Genomic DNA, 21908 nt, shown 5'->3' with positions numbered 1-21908 from the left:
AATAATACAGTAGATAACTATTTTGGGGGGTCTGCTGTTACTTCAGGTGGAAGCAGTAAGCACATCAGTGCAAGATACCAGTGTTTTAGTGCAGAGGAGCACGTTGGACCTTATCCTTTTTTGTTTTCCTTTCCACATGAGCCAGGTAGGTTATTAACATAAAAGACGACAAACTCCTAAATGTATTCTACTTAAGTCAGTAGCAGTATTTAGTTGGTCTTCGTTAATGATTTTCTCCAAGCTTGAGCAAGACTCATATGTAAGAGTTCCTCTGATAGGTTTGGCAGTTCTCTTGTTGTGATCTCTGCCCTTCTGCTTTTTAACTTGATGTGTTAACTTTGACGTTAACTTTAACTCTGTATATGCAAAGTCAGTATAAATTACGATATTTAGTCTATGCAGAAGCTTTTAATTTGCACTGATTTGATGAGAAAAATTATCTGTTCGTGTGCAAGTCTCCAATTCTCAGTGTTCAAAAGCAGCAAAAGCTAATCCTCTTAGCATAACCGATTCAAAACACTAGAGAATTGAAAATGATTATTGGTTTTGGGTGAGTAGTTAGCCCTAGCAGTAGTGGGAGATAGACCTTAGAACTTCTAGATAATATTTTTTTTTTACTGCATTTATTATTAGTCACTTTCTGGTTTTAAATGATCCATGATTTATTTTACTCCCGGGGGAAAACTTATACTAGGTTGATGCTCACCTTGTTAGAAATTATGGAAAACCTGCACTTTCCTGTAAAAAGAGCTGTGTTCTTGCTTGTGAAAGTGGTTTATTCACATTTATCAGTTGTTACAGGAATATTTGGAGTGTCTCTGTTTAGGTGCTAGAATGGTGAAATTATCAATATAGCATTTTTTAAATAGTAAGACTTACACAAATACTTAAAGTAGGAAGAGATGGAAAGGTATTTAAAACTCTTCAGTTTGGTTTGTTTGGGTTTGGTTTTTTTTTTACAATTAGAATTTTCACAATTTAGTTGAATTTGCTTCCAAGGCTTTTGCCTAATAAACAGAATGAGATGTGTTGTAATAAAAATGAGCTGTTAATGGAGTCAGGTATTTTTGCTGTTCATAAAGGGTGCATACTGTTACAAAGTGTCTGTTCCAAATAATCGTATTTTGGTTTCCTAAAAGCAAGAACATGTTTTCTTGTATTATTCCAAATTCAGAAATGTCAGAACATGGAATTAACTATGTTTTAGCACACATCAAGCTGCTAGCAAAGAACAAGTGTTACTTTTAATAGTTGAATTGTGTTTGTACATTCTTCAGGCAACACGTCCAGACATGATCAGAATTTTGTCAGCAGCTCTTCATGTAGTACTGCGCAGGGATATGTCACTCAACCGAAGGCTTTATGCGTGGCTTCTAGGTAGGTTTGCATTTAATGTCATTGTTCACTAAAAGTGGGGAAAGGATCTTGTTCATTAACTGTATTTTGCCATACTGTGGAGAAGGATTCTTAGAAAAATTAAATACTTGATTTGTATTGTAAGGAAGGAAGGCACTATCTCTCTCGATGGACAGAAAAGATGAAAAATGTCATGCTGGAACTCTTTCCTGTCATATAAATTATTAGTGCATTTTCCTATAGCAGCGATTATGGGCCACATTCAGGGCTAGAGCCTGATGCACTAGGCCCATGTAAAGAGACACTGAAAGGCAACTTTTGTCTCTCGAAAAACATAAAATGGAGTAAACAGAACAGGCATTATAGAGTGTAAATGGCAGTGGGAACACAACAGCATAGAAGGGGTGAAAATAAAAGAATGTTGAAAAATGTTGATATAATGATGGATGCTTAAGTATGAAGACTTCAAGCTTCATTAGATATTTGCGTGGTTGAATTAACAAATCACCAATCACTTATGTTCTCTGTGCAACTAGAACATTATTTCAGTGCCTTTCTGGGGTAAAGATCAATCAGTGACAGGATGCATGCTTTTACTTCTACCAAATGTCAGAATATCAATATGCATTTAATTTTTTTATGTGAAACCAGTGTGTAATCAGAAGATGGTTGCAGACAATTATAGTTATTTAGAAGACTATTTAGGGAATATTTAGAAAACTAGAAATTAGAAAATTTTAGAAGACATTTACTATTATTCAGCCTTGTTATTTTAAGGAAATGAAACTTGTGGTCCCATGAAACTGGTCTGTTACTTTTTAAAAGCACTTTCAGCCCACTTTGAGAGAAGTCACGATCTCTAACATGAGAGTTACTAAGAGTGTCACAGAAACTGCAGACTGAATGGAAAGACAAAGTGGTTTCTCTGCTTGAGGGGAAGACTGTTTTATAGTCTGCTTTAAGGTGTTTGTCTTCCCAGCTCACCAGCAAGTGCACATATGTGCTTCCCAGGCTACCCAGAACCCTTCCCAGCAGCTCTTGCATCTTTCCTAGATGATAAGACATCAGAGACAGGTAGCCTGTAGGTGATTGGGGAGCAAGGAAGTAAGTAGTCAAGAGACATGAGAGAGAGAGAACTGAAGTTATGAAGAGAGGTATAAAGTCAGCAACAGTGTTTTGCATGAGGGGGTTGGTTTTGTTGCTGTAGAATTTGCAGGGATTTAAAAGATAAATATGAAAAAAATTCAGCTTCTTCAGTTAATAATTTCTTAAGACACTGAGTTGTTAATTACCTTTTAAAGAAAGACAGTGAAATGCACTGTCATACTCCATACCTACATCTTCCAATTTAGGGAAAAAACAATTTTCAGATTAAACACTGCACTAATGTTTCATCTAAATTTGGTGGATTAGATGTCTTTTTTGCTGACATTGGAAAAGACATCTTGTTTAAAGATGTGTTTAAAATAACATGCTGCTTTTTTAGTCATGGAACCTTCTTTTATAGCTATTTCATGAACATAGTCTCCACTGAAAGATAATATAACTTCAGAAGTAGTTTTACAGTGACTGTTCCTGGTCCTGTTCTATGAATAACTAGTGCCTCCATTTGCTATATATTTGGACAGACCTTCTGGCAATATAGCTTTTTTTTCTTGTTTTTCTTTTGATGCTGTGCTGCAGTTATGATATTCTACTCCTAATATGAAACATTGGGGGAGGGAGGTCAGTTATGTTCAAAGAGTCTCTGAAGCCTGATGTTCTGTATGATGTTACTTAATTCCAGTGTTAGCTATTTGTTCCTATTGTTTTATAGCTGGGAGTGGTCTATTAACATTCTTTAGGCATAAAAATCACATTACATCTCTTTAGATTCAGATTAGCTTAACCATTGTTAACAGTGGGTGTTTTAAGTAGCTGCTAAAGGGCATGCAGCTTCTCAGGCTTTCCTTCTATTTTTGTAACTTCAGGACAAAAACTGTAAAATGCTTCTGTGGAACAGTGTGATATCCTGATTACTTCTTGTTTTGGTTTTTTTTTAATTATTTTTTTTTCCTTAAGCCTGTGTTTTTTGTAGAATAAAAAATTTACTTGGAAAAAGAAAGAAACAAACTTACAAAACGAAGTTCTATCTCCTTCATGTCATTTTGAATAACAAATTGATTTTGTGTAACATCCCTGATATTCTCTAAGTGCTTTGGTCATGTCACTGCGTTTTGGTGATCATCTCTTTATATTTAAAATACTGAATTTCATTTTCTTATAATATTAATATTGACATATTTTTGTGGGGCAGGTTTTTTGAAGATAGTCTAGGACTATGTGGTTCATGCAGTGTTTGTGAGCATTTGTTTCTTTTGTACAAGAAGTAATTTGGTTAATAACATTGCATAAACCTAAAGTTCGTAATTTGTGTGCACACTGCTTGCATGGAAGTATCACTTAGTTTCCTGTATTAAACTCTGTAAAATCATCTTTCTCTTGCCAACATTACTTGGACTTCATCTTGGTAAGTTATCAGTGCTAGTGTGTTGATTTCTAGTTTAAAGAAATTGGCAAAATATTCTCTTAAGAGACAAATAGTTATTTCCTGTGTCTTTTGTTTGCTTGAAGGTTTTGATAATAATGGTGCCCTTATAGGACCCAGAAGTACAAGGCACAGCAATCCTGAGGAGCATGCCACTTACTATTTCAACACCTTCTCTAAAGAGATGTTAGTCCAGGTAGCTATATGATGTTTTATTGTGGCATATATCTTCATAAATGGATGCTGATCAAATTTGCTGTATCTTTATCTTTTGACTTGCCATTTCAGTGTGACTATCTAATTTCTGTCTTTGTGGTACTGTGTCCTACTCTTCTAAAACCTTCTCAGTGGAAAAATGAAGACATGGGATAATGTGTCTCTTTAGAACAACAATATGATCAGGACAAATACTAGATTTCTCTCTCTTCTCTTCCCCAATGAATGTAGCGTACATGAAAGATATTTGATTATGAACCCAGCACCCCGGAGCCTGTTTTTTCATAAAATGGAATTGGAGAATTCTCTTCTACTTCTGTAGATATGGAAACTGCTCTGTGTCTTGGGAATCAGAAAAAATTGATCAGATAGTGCTCAGAAGGTCAGAGTAAGAAGGGTCTTCCTCCCCTCAGTAGACAAGGGGAACATCTTTTCTGCTGTCCCTTGACAGTCAGTAACAGTTGAGCAAATTAGCAGTCATACTATTTGACGCTTAAAACTTTGCCAAGTCAGCTGAGATCACCTGGCCTCAAGAACTGTGCTCCTTCTCTCACAGTAATTAAAGTATACAGATGTCTTTCAAGATGCTGTGAGTCTGATCTTGAGATCAAGAAGACATTTTATCATTAAGGCAAATTGATCAGGAATTTTCTGATATTCAGACAGGATTGTGGTGCTACATACGGGAATGAGAGTGGGGATTCCAATATTAGTAGCTGGCAGAAGAATGTTCAGCTCATCACAACTTAAAGCTGATATCCAGCACAGAGCTAGCACTTTCAGTGTTATTTGAAGATAATAAGATCTGCTGTTCTACTGATAAGGAGTCCCCAGAATGCCAGTGCAGCAAGGACCTCATTGGTACTCTTTCACCCTTCTCTTGTTACCCTTCTGCCTCACAGCAGATGATACAGAAATTATCCAAGTGCAGAGGACAGGTCTGAATGAGATTGTTTTGTGTGTGCCCTGTATATAAAATGTGGTGAGCTTTTAGCAACGGTTAGGCATTTGTTAACAGGTTGTGGTCTTCCTTTTAAATCTGTCCATCTTTCTAGCTTAATCAGTCTCATTAAAGCCTTTCTGTCTGTAAAAGACTAACAACAGTGTAGAGTTGATATAGTGCATTTGATATTTTATTTTTTTTTGGTAGTAGGAACTACTGCTACAGTAGAATGAAGAGTGGCCATTTTTTATAATGTGGATAATTCACTTTTGCTTTAAAGTTTTTTATGGACATTAAAATCAGCGGCTTGCTCTACATAATACAAATTGCAAATGCCTTCTGAAACCATTTGCTGTCTTCTGAAAGATTTTAAAAGCATTGCTCTTATATGCCTTCTTCCCTAGCAGTCTCTTTGTGTGTTCTTTTATCCTGTCCACCCCCATCTTATTCATTGATACAATGTACTGAAAATTCTGACCTTCTAAAGGCGCATTCAAGTACAGAAGCTTTTTCTTTCAGGGAACTGGCTGATAATACTTCGTTTATGGCAGATAACAAGGTCAAACCTGTTTTCCTGCCTCTGTTCTTTCCCATCACTCTTGTTTCTCTTCTTTGTCCTCCTTTTTTAGCAGCTGTAAAAGAAATAAACTAGTTCTGACTCAGACAGCGAAGCCAGCACAGAGAGAAAACTAAGCAAGATCTGTGGCAGTTTCCTTGGGCTTTTTTTAATTCTGCAGTTTGTGCCCTAAACTGCGTCAGTATAGAAACTCAGTTTTCCCATTTGTTTTGAAGTTGTCATTGCTATTTAGTCAACTTAGTCAAGAAAGCTTTCGTTCAAATAGGTGGGTGTATCCTAGATGGACAGATTATTATTTATTAAGCCCTTAATATCTACATGACTTACCTTCTCAAACAATTTCTTCATCGCTTTTCATGTTTTCTCTTTTATTCTTATGAGATTTTGAGTTGGTATCTGTTTATAATATTCTATTTTGTCTTTATGTATATACAAGTTATCAAGTTCTGTTTCATCGAAATATTCTCATAAGCAAAGTTGAGAGAATACTTAAGCATAGAGAGAATGAGCTGCAGTGAAATTAAATAGTGGTCTCTACTACTGGGAATTTTCCCTTTATATAGCTTTTATTGCCTCTTTCTTTCAAAAACTGTTTTTTGTTTTCCTGATACGCTTTTGCTCTTTGTAGGCAATGGTTGGAATATTGCAAGTTAATGGGCATGGAGAAGAAAGCACATTAATGCAAGACTTAAAGCCTTTTCGAATTCTTATCAGTTTGCTGGATAAGCCTGAACTAGGTAATTTTCATATTACTTCTAGTCTTTAACTTGTTTTATGTGGTTTTACTTTGAGAATTTTTCTCTCTTGTTGATCAAATTGAAAAAGCTGTATTCTTAGTACTGCCAGCTTAGCTAGAATTCTTAGTTCTTCCAAGCTAATAATTTAGTGTATTCATTAGATTTACCTTTTACCAAATGCAATTTCTTCTGCTTTCAACACAGGAAATAAGTTAATGTCATAGGGAGAACTGTCTGCATGTTGGAAGAAATACAGATTGGATCTTTTCCATTTCTTTAATCAAATAGTGACTTTCACTATTCTAAATGTTCAGCTGTTGCTTTTGGGAATAATCTGCTCTTTCTTCTAATATACACATAAAGTTGAGAGATACTAAGAAAACAATTTTTTTTCACAAGAATTTATTCAGAGGAAGCAAGTATTTCTTTGGTGGGTGATTGTGGTTTTGTTTTTTTAATTTCCTTTTCCCCCTTTTAAAGTGTTTAAATGCACTTTTTATCAGGTGAGTGCAGAGGACTATGGGACGAAATTTACACAATTAAGTGTAAACCTTTCCTTTTTCATTGGGATAACAGTTTGGAGGTGACTGAAAAAATCAAAATAGGTTTTGAAGTCTATTCTAAGATTTGGAGGCGACACAGTAAAAGTGTAAAAGTACAATAATTAAAGAATACAACTTGAGAGGAAGTGGTTAAGACAGACCACAAAGAACAAAATATCTGACAAGAGTTTGTCATCTTCCTGGTAATTTTTGATTTCTGGGGGTCAGTTTAAACTTTCAGAGGCAATGTGTATGTTAAGATATCATGAACTAAGCAGAGCTGTGTAGATTCTTTCAGCAAACTGAGATGGAAGAAGCTAATAGGATTTCTACTTAACTTAGTGAGCGTACTCTCACTGAAGGCAGCTCAGTGAGGCTAGGAGAAAACATGAAAAAGCACAGGGTATTTCAAGCACTTTGTGAACTCATTTCAAAATGAGTTTGGGTTGGGTGGTTTTTTTTCTAACTTGAGATTTAGCTCAAATCTGAAAGAGGTGCTATTTCAAAAGGAATCTTGCAGACTGTATCTGGAATTAAAGAAAACCTGCCTCAAATTAAAAGGAAGATGCTCAAAATATTTCACCTCATATTTGCATTTAAATATTTGAGTATATTTTCCATATGATAACAGTATGAGCTAGCTTATGTGTGGGCATTTGGAACTGTTTGGTTGAAAACTATCTTTGATCAGGAATCTGTGTAGTCATATTAGCTGAGCTGATAATCCCTCAAAGAGGGTATGTTGGCTTGAACATGGGCTATACTGTTGTGACTGCATAGCTTTTGAGCTAGGTGTGTCTGTATCCAGCCATCATTGTACACACATTGTATGGGAGAAGAGATCCACTTGTGCTGTATATACTCCCAGGCATTACAATTGCCTGTGTGTATTTCTGGAATGCAAAGGAACTTCTGAAATTGAGGTAGTTTATGAAATTGAACAGAAGGAATTTTATGGTTTTGGTGACCAAAGCTACCTAATGATTTGGATAGTTTTGAGATGTGGACTGTTAGTAGTGTTATAATGCATAAGGCTGATTGCTGGTATTTCTCCCTAGGCCCTGCCATCCTAGAGGATGTATTGATTGAAGTGTTTCGAACACTATATACACAGTGCAAAGCAGAACTGGAGCTTCAGGCAGAACCTTCTTTCAACAAAGACCACACACAGCTAAGCAGGTGAATAATGAGTATAATGTATTTCATATTAAATAATATATCTTTTTGTTGCTGAAACCATGACTGTGAAGTCTGTGGGACTGTGGCCTGGTTTCTTCATGGTACAGAATCCGTTGACGTTAATTGCAACTTCTGTGCTCAATGCAAAGGTCTGAAGGGCTATGGCTTTATTTTATTTTTTTAATATTTAGCATATGTTTTATTCTTTATCCATGACAAAAATGCTTGATACAGCTAGAAATCAGTATGTCAATGGTACAGATTAGTTGTGGCATTCTTTACGTCTGTGTTCTTCCAAAAAAAAAAGTGGACTGATGAGCTTTTTGTAGAGTAAAAATGAAGAGTGCCAGAAGACAGCCAGAGAGGGGGATAAAAAGAGTTTCAAGATTTAAGGTGAATATCTTTAAAGGTGGAGAGAAGAGGGAAGTTCAAAGCTGTGAGGGAGAAACAGCTGTAGGAATGATCATGGGTAAACAGATCTATTAAAAATGTGGTTAGAAGCCAAATACTAAAGAAAGAATGGAGAAGAAACTTAGCAACTGTGAAAAGACATTGATATGAGTAGCCTGACAATAAACTGAACCCTAGAGCAACACCCACTGTAGGGATGAGGGGAGGATAATTTGTCAGTGTTAACTGGCAGTGGGTAAACTCGGGGTGATGTGTAGTTACATAATTCAGAAATGAAGTGTAAAAATATAAAATGTTCTTTTTCTTTCAGCAAACTGAGAGAAAACAAGAAAACAGCAGAATTGATTAAAACTGCTAATCTTCTCTTTAATTCCTTTGAGCCTTATTATATGTGGGATTACATTGCTCGTTGGTTTGAAGAATGTTGCAGGTAGGTTAAAATACTTAATCTCTGTATGTGTAAAGTTGAAGTTAGCTTTTGTTTTAAGCTTTTTTCCTTAAAAAAAAGTTAGTCTAATGTGATCATTTAGTCTGTAAGTCTTTTTCTTCCCCAGCCCTTTAACTTTGGTCTTTGGCCAATTTTAATCAGATGTGATTGGTGGTCTCAGCAATGTGAGTTCTCACAAACTCAGTGTCTGGGTAAAACCAAGAGACAGAATTATCACCCCTTCTGAAGGAAAGACTCCAGAATGATCTCAAAGCTAGTTTGTTTTGTTCTGTCTGTCCAGTACAGGATTACTCACTGAGTGTCTAGCAAACCCATCAACTTCACCAAGAGTGACTTGTGGAATGTGTTATCTTTTGCCCTGCTCTTTTAGTAAAGAAAAAAGTGTGGGAGTCCTGTACATGGCAAGGAGGGTTATGGGAGGAAACATAGTAAATAAGGGAGAACTGAAAATATTAATGGGAGGAAGAGGGACCAACAGCCCACAGGAGAGCAGGGGTTGTTGCTCTGGATAGATGATGTAGGGGTTTTAAATGGAATTTGTGTACATTTTTTTTTCCCCCCATTGCTAATGGAATAGCTTAATAATGTATTATTATATTATATTTGGACACTAAGTTGTGAGCTAACAGTGTACTGTCATAAGTAAAGAAAATAGTGTCTTTGGGCTGCATTAGGGGGAGCATGGTCAGCGGGTGAAAGGAAGTTATTTTTCCTTTCACTTAGTGTTTCTAAGGTCACATGTGGAATATTGTGTCCAGCTTTGGGCACTCTGCTTGAGGAGGAGTGTTGAGAAACTGAAGAGGCTCTAGTAGAGGACTGCTAAGATGGTCAGAGTCACAGGATGCTGCATGGGAGGTTGAGGTAGGTGAGTTTGATTTGGCCTGGCCAAGAGGGGGCTCGAATAGCAGCCTATGACTTCCTGAAGGGCATTTACAAAGTTGATACAGCCATACTTTTGGTAATGGGTCATAATAAAACAAGGGACGGCAACAAGCGTTGGCTCAGGAGTTCAGGTTGGACTTTTGCAAAAGTTTTGCTAGGAACATAGTGCAGCAGTGGAACAGGTTATCTAGGAAGGCTGTGGAGCTTTCCTGGGAGATCTCCATGACTTTGCTAGACAAAATTATGGATGAATCTATCTAGCATTGTTAACAGTCCTGCTCAGTGTGAGAGGTCAGACTAGATGAAATCCCTTCCAGCATGCCTGTGACTTAATTTTTATGTATTGGACTGAATTGCAAAAGTAAAGAAAGCAGTCTACAACCAACTAACAAGCAGGTGAGGATTTCTCTACATACTGAGATGTTACATGTCCATGTTACTGTAAGCATGGATACCAGATTGCCTTATTAATAAATAAATGGAATCTGGAAAACATTGGTTGTGGGTTTTTTGTCTACATGAGCTGCTGTGTTATGTAAGTTATTGTCTTCCTGTTTAAAAAGATACACTATTAAGTGAAAACACAACCAGTTGATTTTAAACTGTGAATTTGTAAGTTATCTTTATATCATCTAGTCTTATTGCTAAATCACAGTTATTACTTTTCAAGTGATTTAGATATCCCTCTGAATATGTCTTAGGCTTTTTCTTATGATTTTTCCCCCACTGAAAATTAAAAATATAATTTCTTGTATCTGGTGTTTTCTCCCATCTAAGTATTGCTTACTGCTATTGATCCTTCTCTCAAAGCTATTTTTTGGTGAGTGTCTTAGTGAGTTGAATTCAAGTCATCCTATATGAGGTATTACAGTTGAAAAAAATCTGTAATTTATTAAATGGTATGTCTTTCTGGGTAGGAACTTACACAAAGGGACCATTTCACTGAACTGTAAAATAGGCTGCTAGCTCTATGAAGAGAATTCTCTGTTAGAGATGCAGTAACCCCGTGGAGGTGTGGGTTATGTAGAGTGCTACTTCTCAGACATAGGTTACTGACAGAATGCAATTCAAATACGATTTTAAAAATATTTTTTTAAATCTTTTGATTAATTATTTAACATCACTGTTTCAGACTTGGTTTCTGTAATGCTTCTATTTCAAATAAATCCTTTTTTCCGTCCTAGCATGTATGTTCATGAACCCTTCCAAAACAGAGGGATTAGCATAACTTGCTGAAAATGTGACACTGCCCTCATCCCTCCCCCCACCCCCCCCTGCACCCCAGCAGAATGAATTAATCGGAGAAACAAAATATTATTCCTTTGTTCATATCCTTTCTTATAATAGTGTCAGATTGCAGCATGATTTCACAGGGGATTTGTGTTCTGTCTTATTTCAGTCAGCGATAAAACTCATCAGATTATGAATTCTTGTCGATAGTAAAATGATGCAGTCAGCTGAAATTGGAGTGGACATTTAGAAGAGTCTGTTTTGTTTTCCTCTGGCACAGCTTTAAAGCTTCATGGGCCTTTTATTTCACTTTTGTTTGTCTTTATCTCAAGTGCTTAATGCCTTAGGTTTAGATCTCTTCCAAATTGCTGTGCTTCCAGTAACACTATCCCTTAATTCTGTTATTGGTGCCCATGCTCATACTAGTAAATATTGCTGTATATGGTGGAGTCACAAATTCAGTTTTCTGTAGCCTAAATTTCCTGATTTTATGAATGAAGACTGGTTTACAGTGAAAGGCTGATTGCTGCTTTTTCTGAAAGCATGCAATGGTGCCAAATGAGCTACTTAACAGTAAAAAGAGAGATTGATTATTTGTTTATAGGGATTATCCCTGATGTGTACAGCTTTGCATTAAGTTACAGAAACATGGTCAATATAAGGGGACCAGAAAAATATCATGAAACCCTATTTGAATTTTGCAGGAGGACATTACATGCCAGACTTCAAACTGGGCCCGGAGGTGGTAGTGAGCAATCTGAGTTACCCCTGACAAATTTCTGCTTGTTAGTGGATTTTTTGTTGGATATAGTTTCTTTGGTAAGAATTGCTTTATTTGTTGCTAAAACTGGGATTCTGTATATTTATAGTCTACAGAAGTACTGTATCTGCTTTATTAATTGTTTTTCCTGAAAATATATTGCTTTAAATTGGTAGACAGCCTTAGGAGAAGTTTTGGTTTCAATTTATGATTCTTGAGAGACTGGTTGGATATAACCAAAGTGGTTTTTATGATGCTTATACCTGAAAATATTTGTCTGTCCTCAATTTCTTTTCTCTAAATTTACAGAGTATTTGTAGATGAGTATAGTCTTTTGTAGCTTGATATGCTAGTTTAGATGTACAGCTTTCTTTTAAGGCTCTTTTAAATGTCATGATAAGATGTATCTTCTTTTTCTGTTGGCATTGCTTAATGAAGCAAAGACTGTTGGAACTGTTTTTTCTATACCTGTCTTTCCTCAATTCTTTGCTTTCTCATTTCAAAGCCTACTAGAAGTATGAGAGTGCTGTGTCAGGTATGGCAATCAGCCTGTTTTCCCTTTAGTTCTTAACTTTATCTTTCATTCTTAAACTTTTATATTAAGGTTATTAAAATAATAGTAGTAGCATTCTTTAGTCTTACATTTTGTAATGTGTTTGTGTAATGAACAAGATGTAAAATTCTGAAAAAGAGCTAAATATATTTCTATTTGTTGGTTGCCCAACTGTAAAGTTAATTTTGTATGTTTTTGTGAGTGAAGCATGTATTTCTTATTCTTGGATATTAAGATACTAATTTTCCTTTTTCCATGTTCCATATGTTTAGAACACAGTTAAGCAAATGATAGGTACCACTGTTACAGAAGATAACTTCCAGGGTGGAATTTGGGGTTACAATTAATGAGTTTTACTATTACTTTGTTAGGAGACTTACATTGAGATACAGACAGAACACTTGCCTCAGCTGTTGCTCAGGATGATTTCTGCGTTGACAAGCCATCTTCATACTTTGCACTTGTCTGAGCTTACTGATTCTCTCAGACTCTGCTCGAAGATCCTTAGTAAGGTTCAACCTCCTTTGCTATCTGCTGGTACAGATGGTATCCTGCAGCTTCCTAGTGGACACAGTGGCTCCATCAAAGAATGGGAAAATAAAAAGGTAACTGATTATATTTTACAGCATCTTGGAAAAATACTTTTTGTGTGGAAAGGAAAAGTGAGGTTTCTACGTCTGTGTTGAACCACCTACAAGTTTTTTGGTTAGATTTAGTTTAATATTCAACAATACGTATGAAACTTGGATCATCAAAAGAAGTGTGTACTTCCCTGTGGTAAAAGGTCTTTATTCTTAAGGGGTTTTATCTAGATTTAAAATTATACATGTATAAATCACTTTAGAATCACGACCTAAGAATGGTCTAATCAACGGAGAGTTGAATGCACTTCAGAAGCCTGATCACGTAGAATAACTTCACTCAAAAGAATTCTTCATTTTGTTACATATCAGGCATATGTAAATTCTCCTCTCACCCAACTTATGTGCATCAGATTAATACCCATCAGTCATTTTACTGTAACTGTTAAGTTCTTAAAATCATTTAATAAAGAAATAGAAGAACCAAACCAGCCAGCAGCTTTCTCTTTTTCTTTTAACATTGTCTAGTTTGGTCTATACAACCACAGCTCTGTAAGGTATGTTTAGTGACATGCCCTGAAATCTTTGTTCTCCAGCTGAAGAAACTAGAGGAACATCATAGAATAATTTAGGTTGGAAGTGACAGTTGCAGGTCACAGCTCAAAGCAGGGCTGATTTTAAAGTTAGATTATACTTTAAAGCTAGGTCAGGTCACTCAGGATCATATCCAGCTTATTTATGACTATCTCTAAGGATGAAGATTCTACAACTTCTCTGTACAGCTTGTTTGTTTGCACTGTGTCATCTAATCAGACTTTCTATTGTTGCAGCTTGTGTTCATTGCCTCTTGTTCTTTCACTGTGGATTTCTGAGTGTGCCTCCATCTTTTCAGCTACCTAATGGGAAGTGACAGATAGCAATGAAGAACCTTCTCCCCCTCCACAACTCTTAACATTCTTAAGACTGAGGAAATCCAGCTCTCTGAGCTTTCATTCTATGTCCTTTGATATGGTGGCCCTCCACCGTACTTAGTACATCAGTGTTTGTTTTGTACTAATGAATGCAAACTTGGACACAGTATTCCAGATGTGATCTTAAAACTGCTGAGCAGAGCAACTAATCACTTCCCTTGACTTGCTGGCTATACTTTTACTAATACGGTCTTGTATGTGGTTGGCCTTCTGCACCAGAAGGATCCACTGCTGGCTCTCATTCACTTTATCCATTAGGACTCCAATATCCTTTATGCAGGATCCTATCCTTATTCTTTCTACCCAGGTGATACCTGCCTGACTTGTTCTTTTGCCTTTTTTTTGGATAAAGCCTGTTTTGATTGAATGATGTTGCCTTTTGAACCTTCAATGGCTTTTTTCTTTCTATTACAACCGCCTTGTATGTGGCCATGGCTTCTGTTAACAGAAAGAGTGAAAATAATTACCATGTTTCTGACCTCTTTTATGTTGTATTTTATAAGACAAGGTCGCCCTTTATATCTTTCCAAGCTTTTTAGTACATATTAACGCAGGAGATAGTGAAAGCTGTCTCAAACAAATTTTCACTTTCATTCTTACTCCATCTCTGGTAAAGAAAATGTAATTCACCATATATAATGTCGTCTCTATTTATTCATGAAAAAGTTATTCAGATTTATGGATTATGCTCAAATTCTGTATTTAAGACAGCCAATGATTAGGATGGCAGACAGCAAGACAACTTCTGGGCCTGTTAGATCTCGAGCAACATCTGCCATCGCCAGTAAGACAGCTAGATGAGAAGTATGTGGGCATGTTCTTTCCCTGCATTTACTCCCACTTACCCATGCATTTCTATTTAAGTTGCTTCCCTGTTCGCCTCACAGGAAGCAGGCACTGTGTTGCAAGTTACCAACAAGACTATAGGGGGTTAGAGCAGCCCAGAAAGCTGCTATGGGTTATTTCTGAGTAGAAATCATTCATCAGATTTGTGCATATTCTGAACTCATGAGGAATTAAAATGCACAATGAGCCAAGAAGAACTGTTGTTGCTGGAGCAACCTACCTTTCTTGTTTCTAAGAGATGATTTTTTTCTTTTTAGTTGCAAATGGTTACTAGCTTTTAAATGAAAGCTTATTTCTTCTTTTATAGTTTTAACATTGTATTTGAAAGAAATCCTCAACTTCCAAATCTTGGGAGTTGTATATAAAAAGAAAGATGCTAACTAGTTAAAGTTGTACCATATATACATCTATGAATTAAGATTCCATCCGCATTTAATAGACAATTTCTTAAGTCAGAGCATAAATTTTACTGAGAAATTGAGCTGGCTTTATTAGTATAAATGTGGAAGTGGGAAATTTTTTTTTTTAATATTATGAAAGATTTTATTCTTCATTTACAGCTCCACAGTTCACTTTTTTAAGGTGTTTTGACAACTTATAGTTGTAATGTTAAATGGCACTGATCCTGCCTTCGTAATGAGACAAAACTTTAACAGTTGTGATTCTTCTATCAGTAGTATATCTGGACAGTTACTAGGTAAAAATAATTTAACATCTAATGTGTTTATTTGCTTGTATAGTGGGAACTTCAGAAGCGTGATGGGAGAAGTGTATACTTTTTCCTACTCTCAAGTCTTCCCATTCTTCTTGGCTGACATCTTTTTGTTCCTTTGCCTGCAGGCATTTTTACTCCTGTGTGACTGCAGCAGTTTCTGATTAACACATAAATATCTTGTCCTTTTGTAGAACATTAAAAGAATCTTGCTAGCCAAAGTGACCATAAGCAACATAGTTCAATGTCCTGCCTCCTACAGGAAGTGAGGGGGTTTCTTTCATGTATGAATATTTTGGTTTATGATGCTGAATAAATTTATAATACCTGTGCGTATGCATTTCAGCATTCTTTCATAAAAAAAGGACATGATTGTGATATGAAGAAAATGTTAAAAGCAATAATAAAGTATTTTACTTGGTAAACAATGCTCTTTTTTTAGATAGTTAGCTTGGTCTGGCAAGCTTACTGAAACACCATCACTTTGCATAAAATGTATTTATATGAATGGATTTAAAACTGTGGAATAAATTTGTTACTTTCAAATGGAGAAGCAAATAAATATTTTCTCACTAGGACCTAAATAATCCATTTTGAACAATCATTAAACTTTTATCCCTCAGGTGCCGTCAGTTTCACTTGAAAATCCCAGTGATGTGTTTGAAGATGGTGAAAATCCTCCCAGCAGTCGATCATCAGAAAGTGGATTCACTGAATTTGTACAATACCAGGCAGATACAACTGATGACATTGACAGAGCACTGAATGAAGGTCACGGTGCACCTGGCATTCCTATTATTGGTAGCACATCCTCAGAGACTGAGACGGCATCAACTGTGGGATCTGAGGAAACCATTGTACAACCTCCTTCCATAATGACACAGGGAACAGCAACTCGAAGTGGGAAAACGATCCAAAAGACTGCAATGCAGTGCTGTTTGGAGTATGTCCAACAGTTTTTAACCAGATTTATCAACCTGTATATCATTCAGAGTAATTCCTTGTCTCAGCCCTTTGGGGCAGAGCTTCCAGTAGACCCCACTAGAGAGCAAGGACAGACCACAAAATTGGACAGAGACTCACAAGTTGATGCTAAGGTGAAGAAAACAAACAAGAAAAAAACACCGAAAGAATACCTTCCTGCCTTTATTGCTGCTTGTCAGCTGTATCTTGAATGTTCGAGCTTTCCAGTTTACATTGCTGAAGGAAACCGTACTTCAGAATTACATCCTGGGAAGCCTGAAGTTGGTAAGCTGCTGTCTTCTTTGCTTTTAAAATATTTTTTTTCAAAATTTTTTTAAAGTAATAGAATTCATGCTTTGTGTGTGTTGCTGTTAGCTGTTCCTCTCAGAAATGTAAGTTTCCTTCTGTATCAATTGCTTTGCTTCTTGGAAACTAAACTATTTTAAGATTTTAAGAACATTGCTGGCATGGGATTTGACACTAATTAATATTGGGTTGACAAATATAAATTATGCAAACTGAAGCCTGAGAGTAGAATCTAGATTTTCAGATGTTCCTTTTTACTGTATGGTTCCATTATGTTTTCTTTGTCATATTTTGTAATAGCCACAGTTGACATCAAATATGTTTTTAGCTTCATTTTAGAAAGTTTGGATTGATGTGCACATCGATCACTTTATGCACTACATGGAAATTATTTTTATTGGACAGAAGCTTATAATACCAGATAAGAAATTAATTTTACTTTGCTCCTATTAAAGAAACAGTTCTTGCATAAGAACTACAACTACAGTTGCATTAGAAAGCAAAATAAAAATGATGGGTTTTGTGAAGTGTGAATGTATTCAGATAGGTGAACACATTCAGATATGGATATAGAAATGTGATTATAATGTTGACAGTTCTGGATTACTGTAAAATGTGACATTTTAGATGGACAATCCTTTTTACAGTTTGTAAAGTCATCAATTTAGAGTTCTAATTTTGGTTCCACTTCTGGTCTGTAGCTTGAGGGTTGCCTTAAAATGGTATCATGGTGGATATGCTTGGAGCATGCAAGAAATGGATACAATAATTTTGGCTGCTGTCACAGTCATTCTTCTGTGATTTTATTTTTCTAGGAAACTTCGTGGTTGCAGCTTTTTATTCTTAACCACAACTTTGAAAATCTGTTAAAGGCTAAGTGGTGGACACTGCTTGGAGATTAACAGTTTTTTGACTTTCTGGAAAAAAGAATGTTAAACTAACATGACCGCTTCTTCTATTCCTGTAGTATTTAAGATGTGTTGTGTATGTCTTCATTATACGGTCAGGAGCAGAGTGTATCTTCAACTTTGTGAGATCTGGACATATCAAATATTTGTGTCAGTTGAAGGCAACTTTGCTACAGCTGTTTATAAGTTAAGGTTATGGCAATGCTAAAGGGGTGCTACCTTTTGTAAAAGATCTAGCACAGGATATTTGTGCTTCTATAGCATGACCCTGAAAAATGTGATTTTTTTTTTTTTTTTTTTTAATTCCCCTGCCCCCCCCTAACACTAGCAGCCTACAAATGAGTGTTGTGGGAGAAGAATAAAAATATTTTAAGTCATCTGTTTGCTTATTACTCCACTGTGGATATAGTACTTTTCATTATGACTGCCTTGTAAACTCTAAAGCAGAATGCCTGTAGAGCTTGAGTAGTAGTCCCTTGTATGAAGGCAGTGATTCTAGAAATCTTTTTCACTTTATTAAATGTCTTGGATTTGCATTGCTCGATCATCATGTGAACCTTTCCATTGGTGATGCTGCATTTGCAGTTTATTAAACAGTGTGACTTTGAGGAATAAGCATAAATTGTAGGTGAGTGAAATTAACGGAATGGATTTTGTTTCAGATGTAATCATCTGTTGTACAGAATGGTGGGGTGGGTGGGAATAGTAATGGGAATAGGGCTGCATAGCTATCCCAGGAGTCCTGCTTTCTGTAACAGAGAATGATGGTGGAACAGAGAAGGGGAGAAGGTAGTTACCATAATTCGCATACCAGCCTTTTCTTCATCTATTGATATGTTTTTCTACTGCAGAAGAGGCTGTTTTTATTGAAGGGCTCCTAAATTTAGATCATGTTTTTGATGGGTTGCGTTACTGATGTGACCCAATTGTCTCTAATCAGTGGTGAGAATCATCAGTCTGTTTATTTGAAGGAGCCAAATTAATCTGATATTGATAGAACATAATTGTGCTTAAATTTTGCTGTATGCTTAATTTCTCAGATAAATGTATGCTATTTTTAATTGAAGAAATAAAAAAACCAGAACGGAGTTAAGCTCAGAATAATGTTTATATCTGTAAACTGTAGAACTTTATGTCGAATTGTTAGGTATAATTAGGTTCCAATTTACGTTGCAGAATTAACTATTGTGGATATAAATCAGAAATTGCATCATCCTTCTCTTCGTTCTAAATAGGTGCTATAATTGTGCCTATTAAATAATACTACTTTACTTGTGTCTGATTCTAGAAGCATTTGCCTATTTTAGGAATGTGATCAATAGGGTCCTTTTGAAGTTTTAAGAAAAATTACTTTAGGATCTCTGAAATGAAAGGGTGCATTATTTGCTTGGAGATTTGACTGCACTTCAGAGAAAGACACTTGCATTATCAGGCCAGTGTATGGTATTAAGTGAGGGGATGGTAAGAAGCTGAAAACAATCACCTACAGTGAAAACAGACTATGATCTAATAGGATCAAGTTTCTGCTACCCAAAACATCAATTTTCACAGATACTTTTACTTTTAAAGTGTTGCCAGGGAAATCTCTCTTTTTTTGTCAGTTTAACTTAGTTTATCTATAAATAGTATATGTCAATGATTCCATATGTATGTGTATTATAATATCTATATAATGTAGCATTTGTATATTAAAATAATATTTTATATATGTAAAGTACTACAGAATTATTCCACACTACAAACTACAATGTTAAGACCTGATTGCTGGTCAAGAATTTCCTGAAGGAAGAAAGTGAGTGAAAGGATATGCAAACTACTAGAAGTCCAGTTCTGTCTAAAACATGAAATCGTGTGGATGCATTTCCATAGAATTTATTTTTCTGTTCCTTGTTCAAATTTTCCTAGTATTTTTTTGGTTACTAAATGTTTGAAGCAATACAATATTGCATTTTTAATTAGATTATTTTCAAGATAGAGATACATCAAGAAGTATCTTTCTCCTGCATACATTTTTCTAAACCCATACAACAGGCAACTTGAAATATGAAAGGTAAAGAACAATTGTGCTTATGGTTATAGGATATAAGAGGAAAAATTCATAGTATTTAAAGTTCTTAAATTAATGTATCGTCTGTGATTTTTATTTCAGACTGTGAACAAGTACAGCCTCCACTGTGGCTACAGACTCTAATGAACGCTTGCAAGCAAGCAAGTGATTTCAGTGTTCAGGGTGTTACTATTTCCCTTGTGATGGACTTGGTTGGATTGACTCAGTCTGTTGCTCTCGTCACGGGAGAAAATCTGAACAGTGTGGAAACTGCTCAGCCTCTTAGCCCTAACCAGGGAAGAGTGGCTGTGGTCATCAGACCTCCTCTTTCTCAAGGCAATCTGAGATATATGGCTGAAAAGACAGATTTCTTCAAGGTAAAATGCAGTATCTTATTGCTGTTTTCTTTAGACTTTTTTTCCTGGCTGGTGAAGACTGACAGTCTTGGTCATTTTATCATCCTTGGTATGGTAAACCAAATTTTCTTGCCAAGTATTTTGGTAATGATTGTAACGTGTGTTAGACTCTAAATTAAAATACATAGTAAGTTTTCCCACTGTGATTGTCTTATTGACTGCTTGGGTAAAAATCCTTGTTTGAATGAATATTTTAAAAGTATAAATAAAACCCGATTGAATAGCATCGTTAATTAGCAAAGGTATGAAACTGAGATGTGCATAATGTAGGACTCTGGTAAACCACAGTCTGCGTTTGTGTAATTTATGTAAGAAATCATTTACAAAAGACAATCATCAGCAGGATATATTACGTAGTTAATTATATTTCAATTAAAATTTATTTCTGGAGATGCCTGTGAGTTCTGACTCCTAACAGAAATTTTTTATATGGTAAGTTATTGCAGTGTTTCAAAGTGTTCCTATGAACATAAGGAACTAAAAAGAACAGTTTCTATAGATTGCCTGTTGATCATATGGTGTCATCTGATGTAATGTCTCCCACCACTGCATAGAGCTCAGTGTAGTCTAGAGCAAAACAAGGCATGATGCTCATTCACTTCTCTCTTTCCACTTTTATTTTCATGTACAAAGCATATAGCTTTAACTCTTTGGGACCAGCTGGGTGATGGAACTCCTCAGCATCACCAGAAGAGTGTGGAGCTCTTCTACCAGCTGCACAACCTCGTTCCGTCTTCTAGCATTTGTGAAGATGTTATTAGTCAGCAGCTGACTCACAGAGACAAGGCAAGTTGTTCATATAGTTACTAAAAGATGAGTTAAGTATGTAACTATAGAAATATACTTAGAAAAAGGACTTGGTGCTTCAGAGGAGGGCATAAACAACTTAAATATTGAAAAAGGTGATTCCTTAATTGTTTTAAGCATTAAAAATATTCTTATCTTTTACTTGCATGCAGCATATCAGATTTGTCTACCCTCTGACACTGCTATTCTTTCCTATATTCCCACTCAACAAGAAACCTTAATCTTATGTCTGTAGTAGTTGAGTCCTGTTTTCATGATGTCTTGGTGTTTCACAAACCTATAAAAAGTGTTTGAAATGGTAGTAATTGAATATAGACTTTCTATATTCCATTCCAGTTGTCCCAACCACTTATGTACAGCTCCATCAAATTTAAGCACATTTTCTTATGCTGTGTCCTAACCAACTGTAGTTCAGTCCTCTGGTGTGCTCCCTCTTACTTCATCTAATACTTGAATCTTGTCTAGTAATTGGTCCTAATATAGCATCTAGACTTCCTGCTTCCTCTCCTCCACAGAACTTGGAGAAGGAGCAACAGCCAGGTTATTGTCATCACCATGTCTCTGTTGCTCATCTTGATAGTGGGGTTGGATTTCTGCTTTCTTAACAGTCATATGTGGTTCCCTTTATCTTTCTAGCCTTCTGCTTTCTCTTTTCTCTCTCTCCCAGTTGAGGTGTCCCTACTGCCTTTCTCTTTGTGTCACAACCTTCTTTTTACAGTTTGAGATCTGTTTTTAATTCCTGTCCCTTTCTGTGAGACATCTGTATGAGTCTGCTGGATTTGATATTAGTTTTCTGCTTCAGCCTGAATTCCCTTTCTCTTTTAAGCAACAGTGAATTGGTTTTTTTGTCCTTCTGACCATCTTTATATATTATCTGACTCTGTCTCTTTTTGTAAGAGTTAATGTAAATATAAGACAAAAGGGCAGCTTATAATTAGTAAGATTTTATTTCCAGGTCCCAAGAGCTGTGCTATATTTCTGAGCTCCATC

General features: G+C 35.9%; 1 protein-coding gene across 15 annotated transcripts in view; it reads left to right on the top strand.

Annotated features, from left to right (window-relative positions):
• DOP1A (DOP1 leucine zipper like protein A) overlaps positions 1-21908 on the top strand; it is a 68433-nt gene that overhangs the window by 18891 nt on the left and 27634 nt on the right. For 11 of the 15 annotated variants that reach the window (XR_012622622.1, XM_074819671.1, XM_074819672.1 and 8 more), the window contains 12 exons: positions 47-145; positions 1278-1377; positions 3970-4079; positions 6248-6356; positions 7957-8077; positions 8799-8918; positions 11753-11867; positions 12314-12343; positions 12733-12966; positions 16095-16719; positions 19798-20072; positions 20745-20897. Coding sequence is in view for 14 of the 15 variants with exons in the window: in XM_074819671.1 (XP_074675772.1) it covers positions 47-145; positions 1278-1377; positions 3970-4079; positions 6248-6356; positions 7957-8077; positions 8799-8918; positions 11753-11867; positions 12314-12343; positions 12733-12966; positions 16095-16719; positions 19798-20072; positions 20745-20897 (2091 nt within the window). In the remaining variant the exon portion in view is untranslated. Of the gene's footprint in view, positions 1-46; positions 146-1251; positions 1378-3969; positions 4080-6247; positions 6357-7956; positions 8078-8798; positions 8919-11752; positions 11868-12313; positions 12344-12732; positions 12967-16094; positions 16720-19797; positions 20073-20744; positions 20898-21908 lie in introns of those variants that run through there. The other 4 variants (XM_074819677.1, XM_074819673.1, XM_074819675.1 and 1 more) reach the window with 3 other exon arrangements.

Source organism: Strix aluco, chromosome 3 (genome assembly GCF_031877795.1).
Source record: "Strix aluco isolate bStrAlu1 chromosome 3, bStrAlu1.hap1, whole genome shotgun sequence".
NCBI lineage: Eukaryota > Metazoa > Chordata > Aves > Strigiformes > Strigidae > Strix > Strix aluco.
The sequence above is the reverse complement of the archived record's forward strand: the minus strand, read 5'-3'. Positions and strand labels throughout refer to the sequence as shown.